Source organism: Arvicanthis niloticus, chromosome 21 (genome assembly GCF_011762505.2).
Source record: "Arvicanthis niloticus isolate mArvNil1 chromosome 21, mArvNil1.pat.X, whole genome shotgun sequence".
NCBI lineage: Eukaryota > Metazoa > Chordata > Mammalia > Rodentia > Muridae > Arvicanthis > Arvicanthis niloticus.
This window is the reverse complement of record NC_047678.1, coordinates 26,123,294-26,148,860: the sequence shown is the minus strand read 5'-3', so window position 1 is coordinate 26,148,860 and position 25,567 is coordinate 26,123,294. Positions and strand designations below refer to the sequence as shown.

Below are 25,567 nucleotides of genomic sequence, written 5' to 3'. Positions count from 1 at the left end.
CAAGTGACGTGAGGTTCCCTCCTCCCAGAGGCCATGCTAGTTTGAATTCCCATCAGGCTCTCAGAATTAGGAAGCACGTGGATTGAGCTGGTTCTCTTGGAAGCTTTTCAAACCCCGAATTTCTTTGAGTCCCTAGTCTGGTTTGGGCCATCTCTACTCCAGACAGACATTAAAATCGCCAAAATAAAATTTGTTTACATTACTAAATTCTTTCTAACCTAGCATTAAAGGATCATAGAATTTTACGGGGAGGGTCTTAGAAATGTATGAGATTGACCCACGCCCTAAGAACTGAGATAACCTATAGCCAACCAGCTGGCTCTACACAGATGCTCACCCCCTTTCATTGCTGGCAAGGGTGATTTGAGTGCTGAGGCTTGATTGGTGACCTAGAGGCTCATATCTCCAAACTCTGAAAGCCAGGGGCCTATAGCTCCATTCTTTAGAAGCCAAAGAGATAGGTCCCCAGACACTCAAAAGTGGTTTAAAGTTGTAGCAGCAGGTAACAGCAAGCATCCCAGGGAGCACCTTCTTATAGCGCTTAAAAGGGCTTGGCTGTTGGGCCCCTTAGTCCCACAATGCCAAGTTTCTTAGGCCTGGAGTATTGGGCTCTTTAGGCCTAGGCAGTGGCTATTGGCAGTGACTAGTCCTTTCAGCTCTCTGGCCTTGTGTGTCTCACACCCTTGGCAGGTCTCTGGGACTTTCCCAGCCTCCCAAGGTCTTCTGCCTAAGCTCGCCACTCTCCCTCACATCCCCATCCCCCAATGCTCCTGGAACCCCCACCCCCACCCTGAGCACTCTCTGGACCATCATAGCTGCTAGTGTTGCTATTACTGCAACTGCTGTCTTCTCCACCGCTGCTGCCTTTGTGGCCACTACTGCTCAACGCCAATTCCACTGCTGTCTCCCCTCCCTGTTTCCAGTTCAGCCTGCTCTACAAACAACAAAGACCCATTAGCTGTGCACACCTCCAGGGAACAGGGCAAACATCCATCAGACACCGGGAAAGAAGCCTTACAGTGTTGCAGTACCAAGAGGCAAAACTCTAGTCTGCTTAGAAGAAAGCATTTGGGATATTCTTCATTACAGTGGAGTGTACCACGATGCATTGGATACTATACTAAATGCTTAAGCAATGAGGCTGGAGAGATGGCTCAGCAGCCTTTTCCAGAGGATCAGGGTTCAAGTCATAGAACCCACATGGCAGCTTGCAACCATCCATAACTCCAGTTCTGGGAAATCTCATCTCCTCTTCTGATCTCTGAGGTTACTGCATACTTGTGGCATACAGACATGTGTCCAGACAAACCACTTATATGCATAAAAAAAACCCTAATTCTTAAAAGCATAAGCAACAAAATAAAACTCAGACAAATTGGGCTTTGTAAAATTTGAAACTGCTTGTCTTAAAGTGTGTCCTAAGAAGGTGAAAATATAATCCACAGAGTGGGAGGAGTCTCTTTGCAAGTCATTTATCTGCTAGATGTCTGGTATCAGGATATATAAGCAATTCCTGCCACACGGTAACAAAAGCCTGCCTAAAAGTAGGCATCGTATAAATGTTTCTGCAAGAAAGATATAAATGCCCAACACGTATGGGAGAAGATATGGTCAGCTTTCATAAGGAAATGCAAATCAGCACCACAACGAGACAGCGTTTGTACTAACTAGAATGGAGGACTTGTGCAGCTGAGGCTGGCTTGGAGTCATGTTGTAGCTGAGACTGAAGGTGAACACTGGGTTCCACTGCCTTCCACTCCTAAATTATGGGATTGCAGGCATTGCCACCATACCCAGCCACATCCAAGACTCAACTCACATCAACATCTATTTTCAGCAAATACTCTACCTGCTTGACTGATGCCTGCCTTTTTTTTTTTTTTTTTTTTTTTTTTTAACTTCTTTTCAGGACACCATCCTGTAAGTAGTTCCTGGTATTCGATATTGCATATAATTCATATTGTATTTTTTTTTTCAGAATAAAAATAAGAAACCCTGCTAACAGAATGAAGCTCCAACTAATTGTGTTTGTCCTAATCCTCTGGACTGAAACCCTGGCTGACCAGAGCCCAGGTACCAGTATATTTTTTGTTCATTATTTTTTGGCAAAAATAAACATTTTTATGCTTTATCAAACTTTAATATAAAGGAATCCTTTATTAACAGATCAAGTATATATCATTTAATAATAATAATAATAATAGCCATAGGACATAACATTCAACAGATGCCATCCCTTAAACGTAGAGAAAGCTATGGGTAAAAACATCATATAGCCCTGGCTAGAAAATCTTTATTCATTGATTTGTATAACTCTCAGTGTCTCATATCTCTGGGAATACAGTAAGCCTACTTGTGACTAGAATAATTTGAGCCTTATCTTTAGAAATGTTGCAGAAATGCTGACCAGCGGACGACTGAGCAGGCATTTGGAGGCAAGCAGAATTCTGCTTTATTTGCACGGCATGCTTTGTAAAGTCCAGCCCTAGCCCACGGTTCTTTATAGCTTTTATAGGTTGAATAAGTGAGTGGAAGTCCCTGCTGATGTGAGCATCCAAGGTGTCCTTGAGTCCCATTTCTATCCAGGGGACTTTCCATCACAGTTAAACATGATCACCGGAACAAACTCTGTAGGTAGAGGCTAAAGCATTCCTTCCTCTGCAGGCTGGGTCGCGGAGTGAGCAGGCAGCTGTGGTAATTACCTCTTACTGCGATTTCCAGCGAGTGTTTGCTTTCTTAAGAGGAAGGGCTTCGTCAAACTTGCAGAGCTCAGCATACTAAAGTATTTCAGAAGCAAAACTTTATTTTTTTGTATTCCTACATTTTCCTATAGTTTCTAGGTGTCTTCACTAGGGTTTCTATCCCTATCATAAAACCCCATTGGCCAACATCATCTTGGAGAGTAAAAGATTTGGCTTATAATTCCATAGCATGGGGCTGGTGAGATGGCTCAGTGGTTAAGAGCACTGACTGCTCTTCCGGAGGTCATGAGTTCAAATCCCAGCAACCACATGGTGGCTCACAACCATCTGTAATGAGATCTGATGCCCTCTTATGGGGTGTCTGAAGACAGCGACAGTGTACTTACATATAATAAATAAATAGTTTAAAAAAAAAATAATTCCACAGCATGGCCTGCCACACAGGGAAATCAGGGAAGAGATGCAGAGTGAGAGCCTGGATATAGGAACTGATGTAGAGTTCATGGAACAGAGCTGCTTAGGGCTTTCCCGTGGCCTGCCCAGCCTGCTTTCTTACAGCACCCAGGACGGCCGGCCCGAGGGTGACATTCGTTGCCTACAGTGAGCTGGGCCCTCCTGCATCAATCATCAATCAAGAGAATGCGTTGCAGGCTTGCCCACGGGCTATTCTGGTGGAGGTATTTCTCAGTTGAGACTCCTTATTCTCAGTTCACTCTGGCTTGGGTGATGTTGACATAAAAGTAGTCAGTTGATCTGTCAATGATTGTTATGAGGCTATCATAGCATAGAGTTGATTTTGTTAGGTGCAAAGTAAAGGTCCAATCTGTCCATCTATCTCTTTTACACACACCACACACACACACACACACACACACACACACACACACACACGCACACACTCTTATCTGTCGGCTAACTTTACTAATGTCCCCTTGACATGTCAGGCAGAAGAAGTGGTTTCTGCTGTTCAACTTCCAGGAAAAACAGTCCTTGGAATTATAATTAAACTGCAATGGTGGAAATAAGATTGTGTGTGTGCTTGTCTTTTTATTGTGCAGGACCAGGCCCCAAGTATGCAGATGTGGTATTTCTGGTGGACAGCTCCGATGACCTGGGAGTCAAGTCCTTCCCATTTGTGAGAACTTTTCTCAACAAGATGATCAGCAGCCTCCCCATAGAGGCCAACAAGTACCGCGTGGCCCTGGCCCAGTACAGTGATGCTCTCCACAATGAGTTCCAGCTGGGCACCTTCAGGAACAGGAACCCCATGCTGAACCACCTGAAGAAGAACTTCCAGTTCATCGGTGGGTCCCTGAAGATAGGGAATGCCCTGCAGGAGGCACACAGGACCTATTTCTCTGCCCCCACAAATGGAAGAGACAAGAAACAGTTCCCCCCAGTCCTGGTGGTGCTGGCTTCAGCAGAGTCTGAGGATGATGTGGAAGAGGCTTCGAAGGCCCTGAGGGAAGATGGGGTGAGAATCATCTCCGTGGGGGTGCAGAAGGCTTCTGAGGAAAACCTGAAGGCCATGGCCACCTCTCAGTTCCATTTCAACCTCAGGACTGCCAGAGACCTCAGCATGTTTGCCCCAGACATGACACAGATCATCAAGGATGTGACTCAGTACAGGGAAGGAACAACTGTGGTCCCAATCACAGAGGTAGCCCCAACCACACCGGCAGCTATAATCACACCTGAAGCTCTAACCACAGCTGCAAACAGTGTTGATCAGACAGGTAGGAAGGCCTACAAAAGGCACCCAATCCCCATGGGCTCCGTATCTATCCACGCTTACCCATGGGCTCCGTATCTATCCACGCTTACCCATGGGCTCCGTATCTATCCACGCTTACCCATGGGCTCCGTATCTATCCACGCTTACCCATGGGCTCCGTATCTACCCACGCTTACCCATGGCAGCTCTCATCTGTGTTGTCTCAGTGTGTTAGCCGTATTGAGCTGTTGGGGGTTTCCACACACCAGCCTTTTCTTTGCCTCTGCCTGTGCCACTTCTCCGTCATCAACCCTGTTGGCTTCCTTTGCCTTCTTTTGGCAGAAGAGAGCCATCATTTAAGTCTCAACCCCACATTCTTCCTCTCTTGGGATGCCTTCATTTTGGGTCCCAGCATTCCTTGGGCACATCTTATGACAGCAACCTCTGTCATGATTTTCCATCTTTCTTGGCGCCTGTCCTGTATCATGAGTGGGCAGTGCTGTAAGGGCAGAATTGGCAGCTTGTGTTTTTCTCTGTCTTCTTTGAGCCTAGACAGTGAGCTGGTGTCCGGTTTCTTGATATGAGTAAGTGAATGCTAGCTGTCAGATTTCAGAAACCCATCTAGATGGTTCCTTTTTCTTCATATTCCTGGTGATTCAAAGAGTGCCAGTCAGCGAGCGTACTGCAGCTCTTGGTTAGGAACAAGGACTGTGGGATGAGAGGCTTGTCTGCGCATGCTCATACTTTGTGTCACACAGGCAGTATAGAGGTGACTTGTCTGCTCAGCAGTGTGCTGGGCTGCAGTCGTGGGCTTGCGTATGCCTAGAGGTGTGGCCCCTCCTGCACCATTTCTTCTAAGCTTGTGTCTAATGAGTACCAACCAGTACCTGTTCCAGAAAGAAGGCACTTGTTACCGCTCCAGCTATGTAGCCAGTCATTCTACAGTGATAGCTTTTACATTTATAACTAGATATTTCACATTTCCATATATTTAACATTAGGATGTATTTTTTTTTTTTTTTGTGATGTGTTACTAGCGTTTTTTAGGGAGACTCGGAAGCACTGCTATTAAGGAACAGTTTCTCCCCCAGCAGAGTTTATCTTTAAACTGAAGAAATACAGGTAATATTTCTCAAAGGCTTATGGATAAAAATGAGAGCAATTGGAAGCATCTCAAATTGAATTGGCTCAGTATCTCCCTCACGTTCATAATTCAAGACCTCAGCTGTTACCTTGCCTATGTGACATTTTCTTTTCTGAGGATCCCCAAGCACATCTCTGGGGACCCCATCATCCATGCTGATGTCTGTGTATTCAGAGCAACTCAGGATCAGCATTGACCCCCAGCTATCAAAGTGTGTCCTTTTAGGGCTTATGACCCCAGCCACTGCAGCATGTGCTTAGGTAAGTTCTGATTCCATTCCAGAAGCCATCTCTGTTACCTTCCAGCTTCCGTCCAGCAGGTGCCTGAACCACCCTCCCTTCAGCTCCCAGGAAACCCTGGCATTTCATGTAGAAACACACAGGGCCTTCTCTTCATTGACTTTGATTCTTGACTCCCTTGGCCCCAAGGAGGAATGTTAATGCTTCATTCACTCACATCTTCTTACTGAAGGATGCTGTAGTTGTGTCTTAAATGGGTTTTCTATGATGACTTCAAAGCAGAATACCCTTGAGTCCAGTAGTCACTGGGGACATGGGCCTAGGAAGCATCAGTAAAAAACAGGGAAAACAAAATAGGAGGTTGCCCACACCGTCCTGGTGATGAAGCAAACAGGCCAGGCCCAGTTTGCAGTAAGACTGCTGCTCTGGTGGGAAGCCCAGCCAAGCCTCTGGAGTACAGCAGGAGAACCCTCAGCTTGGCAGACTTTCCTGACTGCTCTCTGACTCTTTGGGTATCTCTTAGTCTGGTCTCTCTGGGAAAGTGGAGCTCTGTCTCTTTCTTAGAAGACCTCATGTATTGATCACATTTGTCTTACTCCTTGCAGTATGAGACAGGTTACTGCATGGATGGGTACTTGCCTTCTGGAAGCTAAGGCAAGGCTGTGTTGTTATCAGTGATTTTAAATTACGGCCCAGGTGCTTGGGACTGTGGGTGGTTTTCATTTTCTTCTCCTCTTCCTCCTCTTTGTTCCTCTTCTTCCTCCTCATCTTCTTCCTTCTCATCTTCTTCCTCCTTCTCTTCTTCTTCCTCTTTTTCCTCATTGTTTTCCTCTTCTTCCTTTTCTTCTTTTCCTCCTCCTCCTTCTTAACTTTTTATTGATTCTCTGTGAGCCTCGCATCATGCACCCAGTCCTACACATCTTCCCATCTCTTCACATCCTCCTCTCTCCCTTGCAACTTTCCCCCAAAGAAAACAAAAACAAAAACAACAAAAAAATTAAACAAAAGAAAGCATAGAACATATCTCATCCTAGAAGCTGCAGCTTTGGATCTGCAGGACCAGTCCCGTCACGTGTTCCAGCAGTTCCTAGATGAGATAGGTGTTAGGGTGGGTTAACTCAAAGCCCCGGATCTGGACTGGGTGGCAGCTGAGTTGTATACCTGCCAGCTCTCCTGCATTGGGTAGTTTTCTTCTGTTCCCTTCCTTGTCAAGTGAGGGAAAGTGGCAGCCATGATGGTCACATTGCTGGTGAAAGGTGGGTGTGGGGACCGTGGTGGAGGCAGTCATACTGGTGATACTTGTAATGAGGCTGAGTTCCATGCACTGGTAGTGGTGATGACTGTACTGGTGACTGTGGTCACACTGGTAATGACAAGGGTGATTGCAAAGATGACTGTGACAGTGCTGGCTGTAAGCATGTGGCAGGAAGCTTGCTAAACATAGAAAGGTGCACATGAAACCTCTGAATTCAATGGCCTTGCCAGTCTTAATTAGAACTTTGCTGTTTTGTTTATTAAGAGGAAGCAATTCGGGCTGGGTCTGTGGTAACCCCATCCATTCGCATTAGCGTCTCAACCATCCTGGAAGTCCTCTCATCCCAGGCCATCGGTCTCTCCTCACCTCACAACTTTTCTGTCTCCACAGTTCCCTTTCCCACATCCTGCCAGAAAGACTCTCTTGCTGACCTTATATTTTTGGTGGACGAGTCAGTGGGGACCACACAAAATCTGAGGGACCTGCAGAACTTCCTGGAGAACGTCACCAGCTCTGTGGATGTGAGGGACAACTGCATGCGGCTTGGGCTGATGACCTACAGCGACAGGGCTCAGACCATTTCTTCCCTGAGGTCAAGCACCAACCAGTCTGAATTCCAGCAGCAAATCCAGAAGCTCTCCCTCCGGACTGGGGCATCTAATGTTGGGGCTGCCATTGAGCAGATGAGGAAAGAAGGCTTCACAGAGTCCAGTGGCAGCAGAAAGGCACAGGGGGTCCCCCAGATTGCTGTACTGGTCACCCACAGAGCATCGGATGATGCGGTGCGGGAGGCTGCACTGGACCTGCGCTTGGAGGGTGTAACTATGTTTGCACTGAGCATCGAAGGGGCCAACACCACGCAGTTAGAAGACATAGTGTCGTACCCATCCAGGCAGAGCCTTTCCACACACAGCTCCTACGGACACTTGGAATCCTACAGTGGGAACTTCCTGAAGAAGATCCACAATGAAATCTGGACCCAGGTTTCTACCCATGCAGAACAAATGGAGCTGGATAAAACTGGTACGTCTAGAAGACTCTTGTTATTACATGGCTAATGGGGATGGTTGCCTGGGATTGGGGCAGGAATGGGCATTGAGCAAAACTCAGGGGACTTTTAAGGATTGTGAGAATATTAAAAATAAACTGAATTTGGGTAATGGTTACATAGCTATAAATATGCCAACATCCATCGAACAACGTACTTACAATGGATCGATTTTATAATGCACCAATTGTGCCTCAGTAAGATGTGATAAAGCCATACACACTACACATAAAACATTTTTTATAGTATAGATGGATACGGAGAAGAAAAATAATCTATAGTTCCACCTTCAGATAGCATTGTGCTGCGGGAAATATTTAAAAAATGGCCTCACCTGATCTGTCTTGTGATATGGGGCCCCCATGTTCACAACTAGGCTAGTCCCGAGGTCACAAGCAGCTGCATGTTCTCGCTGCTGCTGCTGCTGTGGCTCAGACCGCCGACTCAGGTGGCCAGAGACCACCGGCCCTGCCATTCACAAGATGCCAGTGTGGGAGATGGCTCTGCCAATCTTCCATGCTATCTCCACAAGGCTGGGCTTAGCCCAGAGGGCCTGGTAGGAATGAGACTCTAATGCTTAAAGATTAATCAAAGGCTTTATATGTTTTAATGCTCAATTAACAAGATGCTCACATAATTAGAGATGTTAACCAATTAACTAACCTAGATATAAGTTATTACCCAGGACTGCTCCTGGTACATTCGTGGTTCTCCATTCTCTTCCATCTCTTTCCCTAGCTCCCTCTATTCCTTCTCCTCTTCCTCTCCTTACTCCTCCCACCTTAGCTCCTCCCACCTCAGCTCCTCCCAACTTGTGGGGAAAATTTCTTGCTACATATCACCCTTCCTGTTAAAATAAAAAAAGTTCTCTCAAAATACAATTAGAGCACTATACCAATTTGTATCAGTAAGATACAAGATAGACCTAATACCCAGTCCATCATTTTTCCAACTAAACAGAACCTCTGTCATCTCTCCTAACTAAAAGACTTAGTTGTGAACCAGGCTTATGTCCTGGCTTCAGAATGAATGTCATCTGAAAACCAACCTCTCAAATGTGCTCTCCCACAGTAAATAGCCTGGGATGGCTATGAGACTATAAGTCTTCAACCCCATAAGAAATCCAGAATAACTGAATTAACTGAAATTACAGGAAGCACAAAGTGTGACTTCTAACATTTAGCCAATTTATAGAGACCGCTGATTACCTGGACAGTCCCTTACTTCAAAACGTTGGAGCATCTGGTCTTCAGTCTTCTGGCCCAGGATCATCTGACAGACCTAGTAATGCAGAATTTTTAAGAACTGATCACTCTGTCTTGGCAGATATAATCAGTCGACTATTCTGCAAGTGTGTCCTTTTCTGGACAGTATATTGTCTGTAGATGAAAAGAGGCAATTCTTGCCTAATGGCTATCTCACCACAACTGGAGTAACTCCAAAGATGCTCCATTTCTTCTTAGAATCCAAGACAGGAAAGCTGTCAGGAGCAGACAGGTCTCTAATTAAAATTAACATTAACACAGAAATGTTTGTAAATGTCAAATCTGTGGACTTCTGACATTTTTGAAAACCACCTATCTATGTAAAGTAATCTGGACTGTTGTCTGTTAACTCCTCTCAGCTATTTCTAATTAAAATATAGAAAACACCCTACAATCAACTCAGAGCCATGAATTTGTTATAGGCCCTTAACTCGCAGGCTAACCATTTCAGATCAGTTAAAAAAAAAAATTAAAGAAAGACTGGGTCTAAGCCTTGTATCCACCAATTTTGACTTAATAGAAGAAAATAGACCAATGAAACCTTTGAATTTGTAATTCAAAATACATTTTGTACCATTTAAGAAATATAGCTTCAGCTGTGAGGCCTTATGTCAAGGGACAGATTTTACCTCTTGCCTAGTCAAATGGTGAACTTGTTCTATAGCTGCTGTTCAAGGGCTAGTTACCACCAGTTAATAAGTTGTAAGTGAGATGACTTTTGATTTTATTTAATTAAGGATGTATTTATTGTGTGGGTAGGAGCTGTTTGAGGTACAGGCATGTGTGTGGCCTGGCATGTGCATGGAGTTGAGAGGAGTGTTTGAGCCACTTCTTGCTTTCCACCATGGATTCCGAGGATTGGATTTAGGGTGTCGGGCTTGCATGGCCATCGCTTTATTCACTGAACAATTTTGCTGACTCTAATTTTTAAATAACTTTAAAATATCCTTAATATAATGGATGGGTTTTTTATATGTACCTGTGCTGCTGTGTGTGTACATATTTATGTGTGCCTGCACATAGAGACCAGAGGTCACTGTCTGTGTCTTCTTCAGTTGGTTTCCACCTTACTTTTTGAGGTTGGATTTTTCACTGTACCTGGAGCCCCCAGGTTCAGCTAGACGGGCTGGTCAACAAACCCCAGAGATCTTCCTGACTCTTCTTCCCCAGCACTGGGATTACAGAAATGTGTGGACCCCCTCACCCCTTAATGTAAGTGCTCAGACTTGGGCAGCAAGGGCTTTCCTAGCTGGGCTCTAAGTTGGTGTGGTAAGCGCATCAGTGACTGATGACTAGTGCTGTCTGGTGTCTGTGTGAGAGGGCAGAGGTGCAGGGAAGCCGTAGGCTCTGCTGGGCTCCGCATGCTCTGTAGCATCGCTGGCCACGGCTGCCTTCCCTCTGGTGAGCCCTCAGCTTTTTATTAATTATGCATCAGTTTGCTCTGCTCGCCCTCAAGGTTTGCAAGCCCAGATCAGCCTATGCCTTGCAGAGGATTGTGATCTCGGCCCCAAAGATTTGTGTATTGATTTCACAGTTGTAATTCTCTGGGTTGGACTTCTTTTAAGTATGATTTGTTTTCTAAGGAATGGTTGCTCAAAGCCTACAGCAGTCAGGAATCGTTAATTGCCCCAAAGCTGCCAACAACAAGAATTCTAAAATGTCCCATTGCCCTGTGTTCAGAAGATGGGCTCATTTGCATGAGGAGATAATGGCATGGGGACTCTCAGTTTGAAAATGTGCTCTTCATTCACTGGCTCTGTGATCTTAGATAAATCACTATGCCTTGCTGTGTTTCAGTGTCTTCCCAAGATGGTGATACATTTCAAAGGTTAAAATGAACAGAAAGATCCAGGCTCCATACCAACACAGAGGCCCGGTTTTGTTGTTGTTGTTTTGTTTTTGTTCATTTGTTTTTTTTTTTTTTTTTTTTTTTTTTTTGAGCCAGGGTTTCTCTGTGTAGCCCTTGCTGTCCTAGAACTCACTCTGTAAACCAGGCTGGCCTCCAAATCAGAGCTCCGCCTGCCTCTGCCTCCCAAGTGCTGGGATTAAAGGCGTGTGCCACCACTGCCTGGTTTGGAGGTCCTTTTCTTTAGATCCTGTACAGCCTCATGTTTCCTCACAAAGTTCCCTGGAGAAGCTCCAGGATTGATAGGGCACTCACTGCCCATACTCACACACGTTTGTTTCCTTTATAGGCTGTGTGGATACAAAGGAGGCCGACATCTATTTCCTCATTGATGGGTCATCTAGCATTCGTAAGAAGGAGTTTGAGCAAATCCAGATATTTATGTCATCTGTGATAGACATGTTTCCTATCGGCCCCAACAAAGTCCGGGTTGGAGTTGTGCAGTATTCACATAAGAATGAAGTGGAATTTCCAGTCTCTCGCTACACGGATGGCATTGATTTGAAGAAGGCTGTTTTTAACATCAAGCAACTTCAAGGTCTTACGTTCACTGGGAAAGCCCTGGATTTCATACTGCCAATCATAAAGAAGGGGAAATCAGAGAGGGCTGATGGAGTCCCCTGTTACCTCATTGTACTGACTGATGGGAAGTCAAATGACAGCGTTCTAGAACCTGCCAACAGACTGAGGGCCGAGCACATCACCATTCACGCCATTGGGATTGGCCAAGCGAACAAAACACAGCTGCAGCAGATTGCTGGGAAAGATGAAAGGGTTAATTTCGGGCCAAACTTCGATTCTCTGAAGAACATAAAAAATGAAATTGTTCACCGCATCTGTTCTGAGAAAGGTAAGAAAACCAAGCAGGCAGGCAGGCAGGCAGGCAGGCAGGCAGGCAGGCAGGCAGGCAGGCAGGCAGGCAGGCAAGCAAACAGGCAAGCAAGCAAGCAGGCAGGCAGGCAAGCAAACAAGCAGGCAGGCAGGCAGGCAGGCAGGCAGGCAGGCAGGCAGGCAGGCAGGCAGGCAGGCAGGCAGGCAGGCAGGCAAGCAAACAGGCAGGCAGGCAGGCAGGCAGGCAGGCAGGCAGGCAGGCAGGCAGGCAGGCAGGCAGGCAGGCAGGCAGGCAGGCAAGCAAACAGGCAAGCAAGCACGCATAACAACAGCAGAACCAAAGTTGGGTATTATACATAGGTGGCTGAGGTTTTCACTGGAGAGGACAAAGATGCAAAATATGGGTGTTTTTTTTTTTTTTTTTTTTTTTTTTTTTTCTGAGCCACTGGAAAGAAAGGCAAAGAAGTAAATGTGTAGTACTGTAGACAGAACACCATGTCATGGGATTCATCTTCCTCCTTCCCCCACTCTGACTTTAATATAGTTGCCATATACAGTTGGGGTCTAAGAGCGAGAAGATGAGAAGGAATGGTCCCCAGCGTTTCCTGGGTTGACTCCAGGAAAAGGAGAAGAGCTTCAGGAAGCACGATAAAGAGGGCACCGTAGATTCTTCTTTAGAGGAGAAGGTTCTAGGCTGATGAGAGGCACAGTGTTTGTAGTTCAGGTATCCAGTCATGGACAAGGAAGTGAGTCCTAACTAGTGAGTGGAGCTTAGAATGTCAAGAAGCCTAGGCAGGAGGGACCAGAGAACAGTCCACCCCAGAGCAGATGCCGATGGACCGAGACAGTATATCTGTGTGCTGGACCAGAGTACTCTGACAGCAACACTTCAAGCTCAAGGTTGCAGAATGTTATTGCTCGTTTTTCTCTTCTGCAATAGGCTGGGCAGTTCAGGTCTGCTGGACAGGTAGGGGCTTCCACCTTAGGTTCAAGCTGAAGCTATACTCCTCACCTCCAAACGTGGAAAGCCAGACCTGAAGGGAACATGTGGTACTCAGATGCTTTGATGGTAGCACCCAGAGGAGGCTGGGCCACTGAGCTCAGCTAATGGTTAAAACTTAGACAAGGGGAGAGGGAGGTTATGTCTTGTTGCAAGGAAGGCTGGGACAAGCATTCTTCTGCCGAGAAAACATCTGTCTGGATGAAACTTGATTAGCAGGTAAAAATGGGGAAACATATTAATTAGCATTCTAGAAGCAGACTCTATCACATGTAGAAAGAAGGAGGTAGCTTCCATGGGTGTTAAATGCATATAAAAATGTCTAATCCTTTATATGTGTCACACACAGATGCGTCGCTAACAGTTTACTTTACCTTGGGGCTTTGTTAAAGCCATATTAATATTTTTTTAATTGTAAAGATTTTAAAAAGTTTTATTTTACATGTATGAGAGTTTGGTTTGCATATATATGTGTGTACCATGTAGATGCTGTACTTGCAGAGATCAGAAGAGAGCATCAGAGCCACTGGGACTGCAGTTATGGATGATTATTAGCTACTGTGTGGGTGCTGGGAATTAAAGCTGGGTCCTTTGCAAAGTCAACAAGTGTTCTAAACTGCTGAACTGTCTTATCTCTCCAGTCCCAATAACACTCATTTTCAAAAGTTTATAGAATTTGTACATGCATATATACATATATATGTATGTATGTATGTATGTATGTATGTGTATACATGTGTGTGTGTCTAAGTATGTATGCATACCCAATTCATATAAGGGCTCTGTGTGTGTGTGTATGGTCCTTGGTGAACAAATATATGTGTGTACTATATATTAGCACTAATATCCTAAAAAAAACTTCTTCACTACAATTTCTAGAGTTGACTTATTTATCAAATAATTTAAAATTATTCCAGAAAATAATGCTGCTTTAAGATTACTTAGATTTTACATTTTTCATGACTATTTTACATCAGTTTCATGACTATGTTTAAATGAGACATTAGTCCTAGCAATGTTGACATTGGTTACTTTGGCTCTGTTTAACTTTTAAAATCACCATTACATCTTTTATTTTATTTTTTATTTTTTAATTTTTAACTTTTAATTTTTTTGCCATTACATTTTTAACATTTATTTACCTTGAAGCTTGGTCTTTCTATGTACTTAAGAGTTATGAATGAATGAGTAATGAATAAATGCTGAATGAATGAATGCCGAATGAATGCTGAATGAATGAATGCTGAATGAATGAATGCTGAATGAATGAATGCTGAATGAATGAATGCTGAATGAATGATGAATGAATGATGAATGAATAAAGAATGATGAGTGAATGAAGGATGAGTGAATGAATGTTGAATGGATGTTGAATGGATGCTGAATGAATGCTGAATGAATGTGAATGAATGATGCATGAATGATGCATGAATGATGAATGAATGGGTGGTTGTATGGATGAAGGATTGGCATTTGGTAGTGGCATTTTCTTTATAAAATTTCTTGGGTTGTCCTCGGTGAATTTCTGATGCAGGGTTTTTGTCAGGCTTCTACCAAAATTTCAAGTAAAAATGTCAAACATAACAGACATGCCCTGGATCGATTCTATACTTTTCTCATAAGTGCATTCGTTATTGCTTACTCCTTCCTCATATATAAGAATCATACTGGTTTCTGATTTTTTTCCCATACAGGATGTGAAGACATGAAGGCAGACATCATGTTTTTGGTGGACAGTTCTGGGAGCATAGGGCCGACAAATTTTGAGACAATGAAAACGTTCATGAAAAATCTGGTGGGAAAGATTCAGATTGGCGCCGACAGATCCCAAGTTGGCGTTGTTCAGTTCAGTGATTATAACAAAGAAGAATTCCAGCTTAATAAATACTCCACACATGAGGAAATTTATGCGGCCATAGATGGGATGTCTCCCATCAACAGAAACACTTTGACCGGAAGTGCACTAACCTTCGTGAATGAATACTTTGAGCTTTCCAAGGGGGGCCGTCCCCAGGTCAGAAAGTTTCTCATCCTCCTCACAGATGGAAAAGCCCAGGATGAAGTGGGGGGTCCAGCCATGGCTCTTAGGAGCAAAAGTGTGACCATCTTCTCCGTGGGTGTGTATGGTGCTAACAGGGCTCAGCTGGAGGAGATCAGTGGGGATGGCAGCCTGGTTTTCCATGTTGAGAACTTTGATCATCTGAAGGCCATAGAGAGTAAACTCATCTTTCGCGTGTGTGCGCTGCACGGTACGTGTTCTCCCATCCCCCTTTCCCTTTAAGCTTCCAGGATGTGAGCTGTTGACTTAACTCGTACTAAGAGGGCTGCACTCTGGTCTCAGCCACTTCCTGGACTTCAGTGTCTTAAGTTTTGGGTCACATCCATATTTGTATGTGTATGGCTGTTTAGTCTGCATGTATGCCTGTGTACCACATGCACTCAGTGCCCACAGAGGCCAGAAGAGGGTTTCAGAGCCCCTGGAACTGGCACTACAGATGGGTGTGAGCTGCCATGTGGGTGCTGAAAACTGAACCTGAGTCTCCTGGAAGAACAGTCAATGTTCTTAATTGCTGAGCCACCTTTCCAGCTTCCCTTGGTTTTAAATATATATATATATATATATATATATATTACATTATATATATATAATTTAGCACATTTTCCCATACCCACATACCCTCTCTCCTCTTCCTTTCTGGGCTCCTCCTCCCATGAATTCTTTTGTTTCCATAGATATTTTTACATCTACTTTTTGTCAATTATAATGCTTTCATGTATCTATAAAATCATCCAGGGCAGGAAGTAATTAGAAACATAAGTGCATCTTCCTTTTAGCTATATTTAATGGTAACCTAAACAGCCCTGATCTACCAAGAACATCCCTCATGTTTTAAATGCGAGGTGTGCATTTTTATTGATAGGAATTCTTAACTTCTGGCAGCTAGGCATTTGTCTGTTCATGTACTATCACTTGTGAAATTGTAGTGTGTGCCTCTCTCCCTGATTGCTTAAGGTTACCACATTTCTCTCATAAATCAAAATGCTTTTTAAAAAGTATTGAGCAATCTTCAGTTTGAGCCAAAATCTTTTTTTTTTCCAGCACTGGGAATTGAGCCTCCTGCCTCACAGATGCTAGGCAGAAGCTCCATCCCTGAACTGCATCCCAGCCCAGATGCTATCAGATTTAACCTCTCTTGAACTAGCGCTTGCTATTGACCTGCACAAGGTCTGAAGACTCACATTTTGAAACCTGGCACGTGCTGTCATCTGTTTTGGAGATAGCTAAGGAACAAATGAAAACATCAGAAGTCTGTTGTGTGTTCTCCTGGCAACACAGAAACACTCACTGGGTTTCATCCTTCAAGATTGGGTGCTTAGAATTTTTAGAATGTTAAATGAAACACCTTGTTGCAAACTGAGCTTTAGGTGTTATCTCAGGACTTTTCCAGTAACAACCTGACTGGAGTCTTCTTTTTCTACATGTAGCAGTGATTCTCAGGCCCTTGATAGCATTGAGAGGTATACTAAGGGACCAGTCCTTCAACTTTAGGCTCTTTGTTTTGATAAATACTAACGTTGGAAGAGCCCTGTCTGGAGCATAAGATGAAACTGCCTCATATTGTTACCGATCCATAAATGGTTTTCAAGTCATGCTCAGTCACTGCATCTCAGTGAAGCCATTGCCACAGGCTTTCACAGGGCTAGCTTGAGCTCATCCATAGTGTCTGGGACTTGAATAACTGATAGCCTCACTGGCTGAAATAAAGACTGGAGGTAAAACAGGCTGGTGGGAACTGAAGGATAAAGGGAACTTTGTTGTGCCGAGACCTAGGATATCAGGGAAAGGAAAAAAACGTTACCGTGAGAGTCTAGACTTTGAAGACGACCAGAGTGGTCTGCTGGCTTTGAAAATGGAAGAGAGAGTGGGACCAGGGAAGCAGAGATGGGCACTTTCATTCTCCCATACGTATATCCATCCATTCCTAAGTTTGAATTCTAGAGGCCAGGATAGAGCACACATTGAGTGGAGAGTCCCATGATCCATCTGGGGGGAGGGGGCATTGTGTACTGGGGGCACAGAAGACAGCTGGAGCCAGAGAGAGTGAAACATAATCCCCAGCCTACACAATGAGCTCCCGAACTCTCCAAGACAGCAGGCTGTTTTTGCAAACCCTAGCGTGTCTCCCATTATTATTGTTTTTGAATTGGCTTCTGCCATTGTTTTTATGCTGAAAGCTAATTAGTAAAGGCACCACTGGATCAGAGACTCAGCAGAACAGAAAAGGTGTGGTACAAGGGCCACCCAGCCGTGAAGCCCCATAGCTAAGGGTACAGTATGCCCCTAAAATCCTGCTCTGCAATTTGCCCTTGGCTGAGCTTTGATTTCTTTCTCTGTAAAAATGACAGCAACCACCTTGAAGAACTAAGCGAGACAGGGACTGGGGAGAGTGCTCAGTTGACAGAGTGCTAGCCACAAAAATACGAAGATCAGAGCTTGTTCCCCAGCTTCCATTTGAAAAAGCTAGATTTTTAAAAACATGTGCCTGTAACCCCATTGTTGAGGAGGTAGAGACAGGCAGAGCCTTGGGGCTTGCTGGACAGCCAGCCTAGCCTACTTGGTGAGTTCCAGGCCAGTGAGGGGCATTGCTTCAGAACCAAGGTAGATAACGTTCTGAGGAATGAAACCTGAGGTTGAATTTTGGCCTCCACATGCACACAGCTGTGCACATATGAGAGGCAAGACATGGGTGACGGGGTAGGGGCGCCACGTACCTAGAATGTTCATGGCAAACATTGACCACGTTCTCTCAGTGTACGTAGGTGCCGTGGTGTAGTTTGTGAATGCCTGTTGTTTATTTATTTTTTTCAGATTGCAAGAGGATTGAACTCTTAGACATTGTGTTTGTCCTGGACCACTCAGGCAGCATAGGCTCCCAAGAGCAAGAAAGCATGATTAACCTCACCATCCACTTGGTGAAGAAGGCAGACGTTGGCAGGGACCGAGTTCAGTTTGGAGCTCTCACGTACTCCAACAATCCTGAGATTCTTTTCTATCTTAACACTTACTCCACTGGATCGGCCATCACTGAGCATCTGAGGAGGCCTAGGGACACTGCAGGGGAGACCTACACTGCCAAGGCACTTCAGCACTCCAACATCCTGTTCACAGAAGAGCACGGCAGCCGCCTGAAGCAAAACGTGAGACAACTGATGATTGTCATCACGGATGGCGAGTCCCACGATCGAGATAAGCTCAATGACACAGCACGGGAACTCAGAGACAAAGGCATCACCATCTTTGCAGTAGGTGTAGGAAATGCTAACCAAGATGAACTGGAGACCATGGCAGGGAAGAAGGAAAATACTATCCATGTAGACAATTTTGACAAACTGAGAGATATTTACCTGCCTCTGCAAGAGACTCTGTGCAATAATTCACAAGAGAGTAAGCTACTATAACTGTTGCTTAATATTTTGTTCTTTGAGACTTGATTGTGATATGCATTGATTATATTCACACCCACCCCTTCCCCTAATACCTCCCAGACCCACCTCTCCATACATCTCCACTCCCCCAGCTTCATGCCTTCTTTTCCAGTTTGGGTAGCCCAAATACTTGCAGATGTGGGGTTAGCTGTTGGAGCTACACCCTTAAAGAAAAGAGAGTCTACCTCCCCCAGAAGCTACCCACTGCAAACAACTCCTCAGTTAGGGGTGGAGACTCGTGATCCCCACGACTTCCATGATAGACTGTTGACTGACTGATCTCATGCAAGATTCAGTCACAGCTACTCTCTCAAGTCCTGAAGACATTGTGTTATCTGGTCCTCTTCAACCTCTGGCTCCTACCATCTTTCCACCCCCTGTTCCATGATGGCATCTGAGCTTTTGGGTGTGTGATGTATGCATGTGTACCTATCTGTGTGTGTGTGTGTGTGTGTGTGTGCCCATGCCAGGTGTGTGTATCACCCATCCCTTATCTGTCCTGTTGCCATGCAGGTCATTCTCAAGAATCTATGATGTATCTTATACATACTGGACAATGTCACACCACTGTCTTCAATGTTTTGGAAGCTTTCTAACTCCCTCCAACGGTTAGACCCCTCTCCCATCTCATCTGTTGCCCCTACCCTTTTCATGTCTTCCTTGTTATTTTAAAATTTCTCCGCCTCTTTGTATACTTCATTCTACCCCCTGGGAACATCCAGCTTATCACTTGCCTACAGCCAATCTGCTTAACAAGTTTAAGCTTTGTTTGCTCCATGCTCCCAGGCTCCTGCACTTGTCTTTCTCTTGGTGTTAGCACTTAGTGCGTAGCTTGTCGTGATGAGCTTATCTCATCTGTCCCCATCAAAAGACTGTGGGTTGCTCAGCCTCTTGTTCATTACTGGGTCTTTGCCAAATCTAGTACATCACTAAGACTGGTCTTGTCCTAGGAATGTGCATGCTACATTATTCTTATCTCCCATGTTACCTTTCAGATATGGATGCTGAGATGGAATTTGGGGTACACATGTTTTGAGAGAATCACACTTGTGAAATAAAAAGGAAGGCAGGGTAGGCAGAGGTCAGCCAGTGGTGCATGTCCAATGAAACTGTAAACTTAGTAGCACTGAAGCAAGCACACTTCCTAGGAGGGCTACCTGGTGTCAGGCAAGGACAGGGTGAGAAGGGAGTGCGGACTGCCCTGGGAAAGACATGTCATTTGTAAGACATCTCTATATGGAAATCAGACCTGAAGGAGCTGACAGCTGGCGCCTCCACTAACTGCAGGACGCTTACTCTTTCTTGAAGGCTTGTCTGGGCAGCTTGGCTCTGTGTCTGCCCCTCTACTTTACAGGGATTTGTGCGACACAGGGCAACCAATGGTTACCATTTGTGATTGCCCTTCTGCTGCTCAGAGTCAGGGAGTCTGGCTGGAAGTGGGAGAAAGTTATCCCTTGGTTTTAGAACATTTCACATTGAGCTTCAGGGAGATGGTCCTGTGTACTGTTTACGAACAATACACACTTGTCTCATATGTGTCTAATACTGAGACATAAAAACTGCAGTAGAAAAGAATCTATTTTATGTGCTTTTATGAATTTATCAAACTCTGAATTTCCCTGTCTATATGTACACAATTAGAATAATGTGTCATAAGCTGTTTGGGACTATTTATTTTGTTACTGCATGCCCAAAGAGTTTTGGGAATGACACTATTACACATGCAAACTGGCAGCATCAGCATCAACAGAAGTTTCAACAATACACTGTGGTATTTCTACCTAGCCTGTTCCAATCTGCAGACATTGCAAAGACTTCCAGGCTTGCAAAATATCTCTTCATGGGAGTATTCAATCTGTTCAAATTACCTACTTCCTTTCTGAATAGCCTGCAGTGTCTTTCCCAATAACTCATGCAAATATAATTACACTTTGAAAAACGTCCATTACCCTCCCCTTTCCTGATATTTTTCCTTCTCTTTTCGGCTCAATCATTGAGTCTGTTAATTTATCTCAATTTGCTGCTAATGCAAAACAATTTAAGTAGTTAGCAAAGCAATTTGAGTAGCCCAGTAACGGAACAATTTAGAATGATGCATGAGGAAATAACTTATGCTTCTCCTTTCTGTTCCAGCTTGCAACCTTCCGGAAGCTGATGTGATTTTCCTTTGTGATGGCTCTGACATGGTGTCTGATTCAGAGTTTGTTACCATGACAACTTTCTTGTCAGACTTAATTGATAATTTTGACATTGAGTCTCAAAGAATGAAAATCGGGATGGCTCAATACGGGAGCCGGTATCAGGAGATTATTGAGTTGGAAAGCTCTTTGAACAAGACTCAGTGGAAATCGCAGGTCCACAGTGCGTCCCAGAGCAAGGGGTTTCCACGAATTGACTTTGCTCTCAAGCATGTGAGTGACATGTTTGATCCATCCGTTGGCGGGAGAAGAAACGCTGGTGTACCTCAGACTTTGGTTGTTATAACATCTAGTTATCCACGCTATAATGTGGCAAGTGCGGTAAAGGTCCTAAAAGACCTTGGCATCTGTATCCTGGCTTTGGGCATAGGAGATATTTATGAGGAACAGCTTCTGCCCATCACAGGCAGTTCAGAAAAAATAATTACTTTCCAAGACTTTAATAAACTAAAGAATGTGGATGTGAAGAAGAGAATGGTCCGTGAAATTTGCCAGAGCTGCGGGAAAGCCAGTGAGTGTCTCGCTGTTGTTTGGTTTTATTAGAGACTTCCGGGACCTTTGTTCCCCAAGGTTGTATTATGGGCTAGCCCCTGTAGAATCCATTTAGAACAGTGTATGGTGAGAAGAGACACTGATTGCTGCTTCTCCCTGGAAGCTTGTGATTAGTCAGCCTTCCTCAGTGGCAGGACTGGGTACAGAGCACAAGGGAATAGGGTTGGCTGTGTCCTGTAGACATCCCTGTCCTTTCACTATAGCCAGAGTTTGTGCTCCTTTCATAAGCAGAGCTCTGTGTCCTGTACAAATCCTCTGAACCATGTCCTTCGTCTGGTAGGATGTAAGGAAAATGAATATTCACTATTGAAACTTTGACTGATTCAACATTTTTCAACTAGTAAAGGACTCAGTATATGTGTATATATTTATATGTATAATACAGTGGATTTGTAAAAATTTTATTTTTTATGGCTTTGCTTTTGTATGTGGATCTTTTGCCTGCATGCCTGTGGACCACATGCATGCAGAGACCTTTAGGGTCTAGAAAAGGACATCTGATCCTCTGACCTTTGTCTGCATGCAGCTACTGTGTGGCTGCAGTGGCCCACAAAGGTCAGAAGAGGGTGTCAGATCCCTTGGAACTGGAGTTCCAAGTGGTTGTGAGTCAGCCTGTGGGTGCTGGAGACCGATTCTGGGTCCTCTGGGAGAGCAACAAGTGATCTTAATTACTGGGTCATCTGTCTATCCCTGCTTTGTTTCTTTTTTAAAGATAACATCTTCATGATTGTAACATAGTAAAAGTTTTAGTTGTCTTTACAGATTCCTTAATCCACAAATATAAATAGTTGCAAAGGCTTCTTGGATTTTGTAGTGGAATCAGCTTGGCAGGGTGTGAGGTCAGCAAACTGTAGAACAGTGTTCCACCCCACTGGGATGTCACTCCTCAGTGGCAGCTGGCAGCAGCTAAAGGGTACTCAGGTTCTGTGCATTTGGGGCTGGGAGTTGGAAAGACATCACAGCAGCAGGTGTTTCTCGCTATGTGGAATTTATGCACAGGCAGTAATATCCCCTACTGCTGTCTCTGGAGCCATGATGCTGCTAGCGACTGCCTCCTTTATAGCGTGTGTCAAGCTCTCCAAGTGTTCTGTGTTTTTCGTGTGCTCCTTGGGTACTTGTGTGGAGGGAAAGATGAAGGAAGAGCCCTGGGGCTGGAATTAGAAAGTGAGAGTTCTTACTCTGCAGTAGGCCACAACATCCCCTAGTTTGAGATGGAGCAACTGGCAAGGATCAGAGAGGACCCAAAGTACAAATCGCTCATTCTGTCTAGCTGGGGTAACGATTCAGTTAGTTGACTGTGCTTACAAACTTTGCATTAAATGTATAGCTTTCAGGCTTTACTTTAAAAATGGATCTAATGACGTCGGGCCTCATTTACCACTTGGCCACTGTCACTTGGAGCTGGCAGCAGACAGGCACGTGGCTCCATCTGCTCTCCAGATGATGGTCTTCACTCCCTGGCCATTTGACTTACCTATATTACCCACCTGGCCTTTGCAAAACTTTATATTTATGACTACTAGAAACTGAATAAGCTCCAGGACAGCTCAAAATATTTAATATATTATACTCATGTGAATCAGAGTATGTCATCATTAAAAGCAGGGACATTCATCCACATACATAAAACTACAATTTGCATTGAAACTTGTTACATATGAAAGGGACCAGAGGAAGCATTTGTATTTTATGTTGATAGATGAGCTAGTATCTTCATTTTCTTGAGCATCCACTGGGTACTGCACACCCCCTGGAGCATGACAAAATCATCTCTCCTGTCCCCCAACCTCCTCCGCAGTCCTTGTTCCTGCTTGCTAATTAATCTAACCTCATTTCTTTGGTCTCCAGATTGCTTTGTGGATGTAGTGGTCGGGTTTGACATTTCCAGTCACCGTCAGGGCCAGCCTTTGTTCCAGGGCCATCCCCGCTTAGAATCGTACCTCCCAGGCATCTTGGAAGACATCACCTCTATCAGAGGGGTGAGCTGTGGTGCAGGTGCAGAGGCGCAGGTAAGCCTGGCCTTTAAGGTGAACAGTGACCAAGAGTTTCCAGCCAAGTTCCAAATCTATCAGAAAGCAGTGTTTGACAGCTTGTTGCAAGTCACCGTCCGTGGGCCAACTCACCTGAATGCACAGTTCTTGCAGTCACTTTGGGACATGTTTGAGGAGAGATCTGCATCCAGGGGCCAGGTATACAGCCTACCTTCCATCCTTCGCCCAAGTCTGTTCCTCTGTTCCCAGTCATACCTCTGGCTTATACCATCCCAATTTCTCTTTTTCTGTAGGTTCTGCTCATCTTTTCAGACGGTCTCCAGGGTGAAAGCATCACCTTGCTGGAACAGCAGTCAGACAGGCTCAGAGAAGCAGGTAATGGGTTGAAAATGCACACAGTGGAGCTTGGGATATGTGACCAGGTCTCTGCCCTATGTGTTCTAGATCTTGGGATCTGTGTAGCCATTTGCAGAAGATACTGCTGCTGATGTGTGTGATGTCCTTTGATTGGTCCCCATTTTTCTTCCCTTAGTGATGCAATGTTTACAGCCACCCATTTACAGTTGTAACCTTCCTCAGATCCGTGCCCTTGATGAACCCCAGCTGCTTAGGCTGAGGGTAGTTTGGTGATAGGAAGTAGTTAAGGAAGGAGATGTTTATCTTGGCTCATGTTTGGGGGGGGGGGGTAAAGTCCATCATGGTAGAAGAGGAGGCAGCTTCATGGTGGCAGATGGCTCAGTGGTGGCAGCTACTTGCTCATATCTCAGTGGAACAGGAAGCAAAGAAAGAGGATTTCTGGAGGTGCGCTGGCTTTCTCTTTTTTCCAGGACTCCAGAGGAACTGCCTATATGGATGGCAGGTCTTCTGCTCATCTAGAAACATTCTCACGGATATACCCAAGGCTATGCCTCGTTAACGCCCTTAGTGCTTATTAAGTCAATCAGTTGACAATGAAGAGTAGCCATTACAGGTGGGGTTAGACCAAGTTCCATTTCTATGACTGTGGCTTTCAATGAGGTAGGCATACAGAAGTTTGGTGCTCTTGCTTCGAGTGGGTCAACTCTGGCACAGTTAATACTTTAGCGTCTCTCATGATGCAGCCATGGCTGAGATAAAACACTGCTCATGGCTTTCTCTTTGCTGATTTCCTCTGTCTGTCTGTCTGTCTGTCTGTCTGTCTCTCACTCTCTCTCTTTCTCTCCCTCTCTTCCCCCCTCTCTCTCACCAACCACACATACATACTTGCTCACATTTTCTCCTCTCAGATTGGGCTTCTAGGGTGTCTGACCTAAGATACCTTTCACTGTTTCTGGTTATCCCTGTGAAAGGTAGCAGTGTGGGCTAGCACAAGCACTTCTCACTCTACATCTGTGTCCACCAGCTTTGGCTGAGCCTGGGGTGAGATAGAGAAGCTGAGAGGAATCTACACCAAAAGGAAAAGTCCCTTGGCTGTCAAATATGACTCATCTTCTAAGACTGCCTTGAAGGAGCCCCAGACTGGCTTTGGTGATTCAGTTTTCATACAGCCTCCTTAGAGTCACAACACTTCCTGCCTTATTGCTGGGTGGTGCCATCTTCCTTGCTTAGATCCCTCCAGCACCTTCTCATGGTCCTTGGGCTATGTAACAACTTCGTTAACATGACACCTGAGACTGCAGAATCTTGCCTCTGCTCCTGTTCCTGCTCAAGTGCATTCCTCACACTCGATGCTCCAGCACACAGAGCTTTCGTTCTTCAAGGTGTTTACAGTCTCGTTCCTTCCAGTCTCCATTAGAGCTCTGCACACACACACCCCTCCATTCTTAGTCTTCTATTGTTTCATGTCTGGTTCTTTTCTTTGACCAAATTCTATTCATACTCAGAGTCAGCTTAGCCACCACTTTCTCCAAGAATCCTTCCACAGCCCCTGAGACTGTCCTCCCATATCCCCAGAGACTGTCCTCCCATATCCCCAGAGACTGTCCTCCCATATCCCCTGAGACTGTCCTCCCATATACCCTGAGACTGTCCTCCCATATCCTCTGAGACTGTCCTCCCATATCACCTGAGACTGCCCTCCTATATCCCCTGAGACTGTCCTCTCATATCCCCTGAGACTGTCCTTCCATATCACCTGAGACTGTCCTCTCATATCCCCTGAGACTATCCTCCCATATCACCTGAGACTGTCCTCTCATATCCCCAGAGACTGTCCTCCCATATCCCCAGAGACTATCCTCCCATATCCCCAGTGAC

The 25,567-nt window shown here is 44.9% G+C and overlaps 1 protein-coding gene across 1 annotated transcript in view; it reads left to right on the top strand.

Annotated features, from left to right (window-relative positions):
- Positions 1-25,567, top strand: part of Col6a5 (collagen type VI alpha 5 chain) — a 100,140-nt gene that overhangs the window by 10,390 nt on the left and 64,183 nt on the right. Inside the window, exons 2-10 of the mRNA XM_034484273.2 lie at positions 1,979-2,073; positions 3,761-4,438; positions 7,445-8,077; positions 11,563-12,123; positions 14,799-15,353; positions 17,975-18,550; positions 20,725-21,300; positions 23,190-23,530; positions 23,626-23,707. Of these exons, the coding sequence (XP_034340164.1) occupies positions 2,007-2,073; positions 3,761-4,438; positions 7,445-8,077; positions 11,563-12,123; positions 14,799-15,353; positions 17,975-18,550; positions 20,725-21,300; positions 23,190-23,530; positions 23,626-23,707 (4,069 nt within the window). The 5' untranslated portion in view covers positions 1,979-2,006. The remainder of the gene's footprint in view (positions 1-1,978; positions 2,074-3,760; positions 4,439-7,444; positions 8,078-11,562; positions 12,124-14,798; positions 15,354-17,974; positions 18,551-20,724; positions 21,301-23,189; positions 23,531-23,625; positions 23,708-25,567) is intronic.